At 61.8% G+C, this 8254-nt stretch overlaps 1 protein-coding gene across 2 annotated transcripts in view; it reads left to right on the top strand.

Annotated features, from left to right (window-relative positions):
* The window catches only part of PIAS4 (protein inhibitor of activated STAT 4), a 28535-nt gene extending 20759 nt beyond the window's left edge, over positions 1 to 7776 (top strand). Inside the window, exons 4-11 of one of the 2 annotated variants that reach the window (XM_037730984.1) lie at positions 563 to 604; positions 1081 to 1171; positions 1277 to 1405; positions 1481 to 1586; positions 2753 to 2826; positions 3152 to 3228; positions 5793 to 5923; positions 6035 to 7776. In XM_037730984.1, coding sequence (XP_037586912.1) covers positions 563 to 604; positions 1081 to 1171; positions 1277 to 1405; positions 1481 to 1586; positions 2753 to 2826; positions 3152 to 3228; positions 5793 to 5923; positions 6035 to 6291 — 907 coding nt within the window. In that variant the 3' untranslated portion in view covers positions 6292 to 7776. Of the gene's footprint in view, positions 1 to 562; positions 605 to 1080; positions 1172 to 1276; positions 1406 to 1480; positions 1587 to 2752; positions 2827 to 3067; positions 3229 to 5792; positions 5924 to 6034 lie in introns of both variants that reach the window. The other variant, XM_017507389.2, reaches the window with a different exon arrangement.
* Positions 7777 to 8254: the final 478 nt, after the last annotated feature.

The raw sequence follows: 8254 nt of genomic DNA, 5'->3' as shown, positions 1-8254 counted from the left end.
TTCTCTTTGTCACCCAGTCTGGAGTGCAGTGGTGCAGTCATAACTCACTGTAATCCACCTCCATGGGTTCAGATGATCCTCCAAGCAGGAGGGATCATCCTGCCTCAGCCTCCGAGCAGCTGGGACCACAGGTGTGCACCACCACACCCAGATAATTTTTTGTATTTTTTGTAGAGACAGTTTTACAGTGTTGCCCAGGCTGGTCTCAAACTCCTGGGCTGAAGCGCTCTGCCAGACTTGGCCTCCCAAGCTGGGTGTTTTGTTGCAGTTGTGAGCTGGCAAAGCTGCGGTTCCTCGGAGCGAGAGGCAGCTGGCTGCGCTCTCGGGTTCAGGGCTTTGTGGTAGATTCTTTTCCATTTTCCAGGGAGGCCGGCCCCTCTCCTAGCCCCACAGCCACTTCAGTCTCACCCAGCCTGCACAAAAAGAGTCCTGGGCCTCAGTTTCCCAGCTAGGGGGAGGGGGCCTGTCGGGGAGGAAGTCTCTGTATTGTGGGGTGGGCTGGGGTCGTGCCCTCCTCACTCATTTCCACTTTCCTTTTCTCTGGTTTGCTCCACACCCACAGAGAACTGCAGCCCGGAGTCAAAGCTGTGCAGGTCGTCCTGAGGTATGCCCAGGTGTGCCCGCCACCCCAGGGCTGGGCCCTCAGCCGCCCACTTCTCCAGTCCCACCATGGCTCCCCAAGTCCTGGCCCAGGCCCTTCTCAGTCTCCCCTGCTAGCAACAGAGCCCAGCTCCCCCCATCTGCCATCTGTCCCTGTCTGGGGACACACCACTATCCCCCATCCCTGCCCAGGCCATACCCAGACTCACTGAGACCCCCTCACCCCCATGCAGTCCAGCCACGTGTCACGTTTTGTATTGCCCCTGTCACCACCACCTGTGTCCCCCGGGGCCCAGCCCCTCCTGTATCCCCCCGCCTGCTGCCCCATGTCCCTGTGGTCCCCTGCAGCGACCCAGCCTCTCCTGTGCCCCCCCCCGCCACCCCTTGGTCCCTGTTGTCTCCTAGAGCAGCTTGGCCCCTCCTGTGGCCCCCTTCCTGTGCCCCCCTCCTGCCGCCCCATGGTCCCTATTGTCATTGCAGAATCTGCTACTCAGACACCAGCTGCCCTCAGGAGGACCAGTACCCGCCCAACATCGCCGTGAAGGTCAACCACAGCTACTGCTCGGTCCCGGTGAGCACGGCCGCTTGCGTCTGCTGTGAGGGTCGGCAGGGTGGAGGGGCGTGGGGGCCATTGGAGTTCCTTATACTCCCGTCTGAGCGGCCCGTCTGCTCGCAGGGTTACTACCCATCCAATAAGCCCGGGGTGGAGCCCAAGAGGCCGTGCCGCCCCATCAACCTCACCCACCTCATGTACCTGTCCTCGGCCACCAACCGCATCACTGTCACCTGGGGGAACTATGGCAAGGTGAGTGAGTGCCCAGGCCACCTCCCTGACCCCCGCCGTGCCCTGCCGGCCCTTACCCAGCCCCTCTCTCCCCAGAGCTACTCGGTGGCCCTGTACTTGGTGCGGCAGCTGACCTCGTCGGAGCTGCTGCAGAGGCTGAAGACCATTGGGGTAAAGCACCCGGAGCTGTGCAAGGCGCTGGGTGAGTGGGCTCGGGGCCACCTCGGTGAGGGCGGGCAGAGCTGGGACCCAGGGCTGGAAACTTGGCCAAGGCCGGGGCAGCCTTGGCTCAGGCAGGAGAACTGCTGGGGCCCTGCGAGGGAGCAGACCGTGGCAGCCAGCACGTGGCTGCCACCGCGTCCCCATGGAAGGAGGAAGGGCCCACTGGTCCACACACAGACTGCAGATTGGGCCAGCGGGCTGGGTGGGAGTCAGGAAGGAGGAAGTGGCTCCTACTCGGCCAGAGATAAATGATGTTTCAGGCCAACAGTGGGTGGTGGGGGCAGTTCCAGGCAGAGAAACGTCAGGGCAGCTAGGGGCAGTGGTGGGACAGGCTGACATCGTCACTCTGGACCCCAAGTCTGGTGGGCAGGTGGCTTCCTGGAGGAAGCAACTCAGGTCCACCAAGCAGCTGAGGGCCAGGTCGTGGATAGAGAGGCCCTGTGGGCTGTGGGCCAGTGTGGTCTCTGCCCCGAAGGGCCCAGGGCTGGGGTTCTTTCCTGAGCTACCCGGGGATGGAATTTGGCCGCATCCCAGAAGCGTCAGGAGGGCAGCCAGGTGCCTGCGAGAGTTCCTCCTGTCAGTTCCTGTCAGAGTTCCTCCCTGCAGCCTGTCGAGTGGCGGGCATGTCTTTTCCTTTGTAGAAGCAGCTGTGCTCCTGGGCGTGCAGGCTGCCCAGGGGCGGTGCCCAGGGCTGGGCAGCAGCCGCTTCCTGGCTCGTGGTCAGGAGTTCCATGGTCCATCTCATGGTGCGGTCGCTGCCTTATTCCCGGCTGTGGCTTTGGGGATGGTGCTTTGGTGACAGGATTAAGTCACATTGATGACCCTGTAGGTGGCTGTGTTGCACGAAACTTTCCAGAAAGGTCTCGTGGGTCATAGGACGCTGATGCGGGCTGGGGAGAGGCCTCATCTGCATGTTAGGGCTTGGGCTGGATCTTCGATGCGCCCAGGCTGTGGCCAGATCTAATGGTCGTCGCTGCCCAGCCTTCCCTGATCCCTCGTAGCCCTGAGCCAGCAGCCAAGCTCCGGGCTTGTCCTCAGGGTGCCTGCTCTGGGAGGTGAAGGTCAGTGCTGGCGACAACCCGAATCCCAGGCCCGCGCCCTGCTGCTCCCTCCCCTCTGATGGTGTCCTCCGTTCCCTCCCCACAGTCAAGGAGAAGCTTCGCCTCGATCCCGACAGCGAGATTGCCACCACTGGGGTGCGGGTGTCCCTCATCTGCCCGGTGAGTTGGGGCACACACCCCTCCTCGGGGCCTCTCTTGTAGCCAGGCCTCCTCCCTGGAGGTCCCGGTCCCGGGGTGGCTTGGCTGGGCCGAGAGCCTGAGTGGCAAGGCTGGCGTGGTCCCCTCCGTGTCCCTGAGACATGAGCGATTAGAAGGAGCCACAGGATGCAGCTGCGGGTGATGGGCACCGGTCGGGCACAGCAGTCAGGGGTGCCCTACTCACCCAGCCCCTCACCCACAGCTGGTGAAGATGCGGCTCTCTGTGCCCTGCCGGGCAGAGACCTGCGCACACCTGCAGTGCTTCGACGCCGTCTTCTACCTGCAGATGAATGAGAAGAAGCCCACCTGGATGTGCCCGGTGTGCGACAAGCCAGCTCCCTACGACCAGCTCATCATCGACGGGTGAGCCTGGGGCCCCGGGGAGGGAGGCCAGAGCCAGACGCCGCGGAGGTCTTGGCGGCGCTCCGCTTCCTACAGACCCTGTGCTGCCCCAGCAAGACACAATAGTGAGGGCGCATGGTCCCAAAGCTCCAGAAGACCCGGGGCTGAGGAACGAACCCATTTCTTCCTCACGGAACTTGTCAGAGCTGTGCAGGCGCCAGGCGTGTAGCTTAGGCTGCAGAAGGTGGACTCGGGTCCACCCCTGCTCCCATGTGACCTTGGGCGAGTGTGACCTTGAGTTCCAGGAGTATGTATGGTTTTTGCCACGGAAAGCTGAGCCAGGCACGGCTTTCGCACGTCGTTCCACCCAGGAAGTGCAACGTGGCAGACTTGGTTGGGGGTGACCTCCTCAGAAAAAAGCAGAGGAGGCGGCGGCTCCCCGAGCGCTCTGGCCACACCACACCACACCCTCCCATTCCTGGGTGGCACAGCTGGCCAGGCGGTCCCCAGGCCACAGGACAGGAGGACAGGGCCTTTCTCCCTGGAGGGAGGCTCTCTCTGCCCAGGGCTTAAGTTTCCAGAAACTGAACCCCGTTGTCTGTGGTGTGCAATTTGCTGGCTGGCGCCAGCCACGCCTCCCTCTCATCCCCAGAGCCGCTGGCAGGGTGTGAGGCTACATCGGCATGAGCTGGTGCTCTCATAGGCGGGAGCAGGCTCCGCCCAGGGGAGTGGGCCCAGCCCCCAGCCCCCAGGGGCATGGCCTCAGCCAACCGTGCAGGTGAAGGCAGGACTGGCCCACCTCCGGGGTTATAGATTTGGTCCCCAAGTAAAGGTCCCAGGAGGCAGACCTTCGAGCCTCCCCATTTTACAGACGGGGAGATAGGCTCAGAGGAGGCAGCCAGCAGCTGGAGCTGCCCCGGCCCACAGGTGTCCCGGCTGGGACTGGAACCCAGCCTGAGTCTGCTCCCCTCCTCGGAGGGCTGCGTTGCCACCCCCCTGCAGGCCAGTTTCGGGTGGAGAGAGAGGCCCTGGGGCCCGGGCACATGGGCTGCCTGAATGGCTTCTCTGTTCCCAGCCTGACAGCTGTGCAGCCAGTGCCCGCCTTCCCCCACAGGCCCTGAGCTGGGCTTGGGCTCTCAGCTCCAGGGCTGGCAGGGCTGGGGCAGGCAGCTGTGTCCCACATAGGTGTTGGTCTCAGCAGCCCATGGGTACTCGGTGTAGCCAGGGAGGCTTCCTGAAGGAGGGCTCCTTGGTTCATACGTTATTCCATGAGCCCTGTCACCTGTATATCTCTAGCTGGGTGACCCCAGGGTCCCCAAGAGTCATTTCCCAGACCCTGCCTTCAGAGAGCCTTGCTCTGGGCGGGGCAGATGGAGGAGGAGAGCCAGATATAACACTCCTGTTGCTGTGCTTGTCAGGGAGGGGGAAGGGAAGCTGTGGGATGGGGCTTTGGAGGTTGAGTAGGAGTTTTACAGGAAGGAAGTAAGCAGGCAGAGCTGTGCCCATTCCTGGGATGGCCCTGGCACAGTGAGCTGTGAGCATCACCTCAGGGTGAGGGTGAGGGTGAGGGTAGGAGGGGTGGGCGGGGCTGACCCGGGTGAGAGGAGTCCCATAGGCCTCAGAGGGTGGCCCAGAGCGGGAAGAGGCCTCTTCTCCTGCATGATGAGAGTGACGCTGCGGCAGGCACGTGGGAGCAGCTGCAGCCGTGACAGTGACAGGCCAGCCTGCTCTGTGGTGTATGGCCCTGCCTATACTTGTGGGCATCCCTTCAGACGCCCCCCTTTGGCCACTGCACCCTTCCCATTCTGCAGGTGGGGAGACCGAGGCCCTTTGGCTAAGATGCCCTAGAACCAGGGCCTGTCTCCGATTGGCCTTGGGTCCTCGGGACGCATCCCTTTCCTGGGCCTCTGTTTGCACGTTTGTAAAATGGGGCTGGAAGGACTCGAGTAAGAAGGCCGGACACTGGGTGGGGTGGGTGCTCTGGAGAGGCTGTGGCTGGGATGGGCATGGGGGGGCCCCACTCTGCTCCCAGTGCTACCCTCACAGCCTCTGCAGGGTCTTGGAGCAGCCCACAGCTTCCCCCCGAGGCTGTTTCCTCGTCTGCTGGCACATAGTGCAATGTGAAGGCATGGGTGTGCGCACACCCACAGGCTCACACACATGCACACATGCACACACACACCACATGCTTACACATGTCTGCAGTCTGTGCCTTCACATGCACATGTGCCTACATTAACACAGCGCATGCCCATGTATGCACATGCTCATGTGCCCATGTCCGTACAATCCACATACAGGTGTGTGCACATCTGCACATGTATACATTCACATGTGTGCACGCATGTACACTCACGGCCACACAGTCCACATATGCGTGTATGTACCTGCAGACCTGCCCAGGGCTCAGCAGCTGCAGGGGCCTTGGCAGGGAGGGGAGGCAGTGCTTCTGGGCCTCCCTGGTCGGGTGGTGAAACCACCCTGGCACAGAGAAGCGGGCAGCGGCTGGCTGCATTCAGAGGGGATGGCGGGCTGGTGGGTGGGGCGCCCCCAGCCCAGGGCTCAGCTTCTCTGCCTCGCTCCAGACTCCTCTCGAAGATCCTGAGCGAGTGTGAGGACGCCGACGAGATCGAATACCTGGTGGATGGCTCATGGTGCCCAATCCGCGCTGAGAAGGAGCGCAGCTGCAGCCCGCAGGGCACCATCCTCGTTCTGGGTGAGTGCTGCTCCGCCACTGACCTCGAGGTCCCCAACTAGGCTGCCTCAGTTTCCCTATTTGTCAGTGTCTGCTTCCTAAGTACCTGCGCCCTGTGCCTGTCGCTTGCAGGCCCCTCAGATGCCAATGGGCTCCTGCCCACCCCCAGCGTCAACGGGAGTGGTGCCCTGGGCAGCACGGGTGGCGGCGGCCCGGCGAGCAGTGTGGAGAATGGGAAGCCGGGCGCAGACGTGGTGGACCTCACGCTGGACAGCTCTTCGTCCTCAGAGGATGAGGAGGAGGAGGAGGAGGATGAGGACGAGGATGAGGAGGGCCCCCGGCCCAAGCGCCGCTGCCCTTTCCAGAAGGGCCTGGTGCCGGCCTGCTGACCCCGGCCGGACACTCGACTTTCCTGGTGCTCACCATGAAGAGGGGCGCGGGCCGGCCTCAGGCGCAGAGGGAGGAGTGACCTTTTCTTTTTCTTTTTATTGTTCGTTTTGTTTTTCCACCCCTTTGCCTGGCTCCTGGCACCTGTACCTCTGGACTCTTCTGTCGGGGGATTAAAAAAAAGTAAAATGACAAAAAAAAAAAAAAAAAACGAAAAAGAAAAATGAAACAAAAAAGTCAAACTCTTAAAAACAAGGCCGGCCACCCACACAGCCACCTCCCTGGCTGGAGTCAGAGCCGGGCAGGGGTGGTGGGTGGGAGGGACCAGGACGCTGCCCGCCGCCCTCTTCCCACGACCATTCCAGCCAGGGCGCAGGGACCTGGGCGGCGGGCGGTGGGGCGCAGCCCCTCTCTGGCGACCACTTTGACGTTTGTCTCTTCCTTTGCTTTTTCTCTGCAAACGCGGCCTCGCCCAGGGACCCTCACGCTCCCAGCAGCGAGCGTTTTAGCCAAGAAGCCATGGAGTGGGTTGGGGCAGGGAGGGGCAGGGGCGGGGGGAGGGCGGGCAGGTTGAGGGCACGGTGGGGGTCTGGGGAGGGTTTAGCCACAGATGTGTTGTATTTTTTGAAAGTGCAATAATTTGGTATTTTGAAGACCCGGCGTGTGGCCAGGAACCCCCGGGGAAGGCGGGGGCCAGGGTGCGGCACCGTGTGGCGTGGGGGGGTCTCAGTTTTCTAGCCAGCTACCTCGGTAACTCCAATTCAGGTTAACTTCCCTACGGAACAGCACAGATGTCCACATATGTCCACAGCTGCCACCGCCGCCGCCGCCACCACACCCTGGTCCTCGAGGGACTGGGGGACGGTGGCTTCCCAAGGGGCAGCGGGGACTCCGGCGGCCCTGGCTCTCGGTTTGGGTAGATTCCTCTCCCTTCTTTTTGCTCTTGGGTTTTCCGACGGGTACGAGGCTGGCCTGGCGCCCTTTCCCCTGTGAGCCTCGCTCTTCCAGCAGGACCAGACCAGACGGGGCCTCCCTCCTGCCCCCAGGGGTTCCCAGCCCCTCACAGGCCCCACCCATGCCCTTGGCCTCAGGGTCCAACCAGGGGGGGCTTCGGGGGCTCTGCCTCCAGGAGCCTGCAGCTGGGCGTCCCCCTCGCCCCCTAGGAGACCGGGGTGCAGGCGGGACGTCAGCCTCACCTGGTTCTCCAACACCGCTTCTTGCGGTCTGTTTTGCTTTGTCTTCCCCAGCCCAGAATTTTCCTTTGTATAAACAGAACTCCTAGTCAGGAAGCAATATCATTTCAGGTCTAAAGAAAGGGACGTGCATCTGGCCCAGGGCAGCTCAGTCTCGCTGCAGAGCCCGCAGCCTGCCGTGCAGCCCGGCCCCTCCCGCCCGCTCGGGCAGCTGAAGGCCGCTGTTTTCTAATATTTGTATTCTAATTTAATTGTTTTTAAAAAATGGAAATAAAAAAGGTCGAGGTGAAGCCATCCAGGCGTCCGCTTTTCTGTGCCGTGTCTCTTGTGTGCCTTGTAGTGGGGGGCAGGTGGGGAAAGGACAGAAACTCAGCCCTACCCACATCTCTCCTGGTCATTGCCTGAGCTCCAGAAGTCAAAAGGTGCCGCCACCTGGTCAAATGAGGCAGATTTTTGTTTTTTATAGAGATGGGGTGCGGGGTCTGTTCTCAAGTGATCCTCCGGCCTCAGCCTCCCAAAGTGCTGGGATGACAGGTCGGAGCCACCGCGCCCGGCCTGAATGAGATCAGTTTCACCCAGCAGGGGAGACTGGGAGACTGAGTGGGGGCTCGGGCTGGACACAGAATTCAGGTCCCAAGATCATCCATGTCTCTCTGGGGTGGCCAAGAAGATAAATGTTTTGCTTTTGTAAGAAAAAAAAAGGGGGCTCGGCCCGGTGGCTCACACCGGTAATCCTAGCACTTTGGGAGGCCGAGGTGGGCTGAGGTTTGGA

The sequence above is a fragment of the Cebus imitator genome, unplaced genomic scaffold (assembly GCF_001604975.1).
Source record: "Cebus imitator isolate Cc_AM_T3 unplaced genomic scaffold, Cebus_imitator-1.0 Scaffold375, whole genome shotgun sequence".
NCBI lineage: Eukaryota > Metazoa > Chordata > Mammalia > Primates > Cebidae > Cebus > Cebus imitator.
The sequence above is the reverse complement of the archived record's forward strand: the minus strand, read 5'-3'. Positions and strand labels throughout refer to the sequence as shown.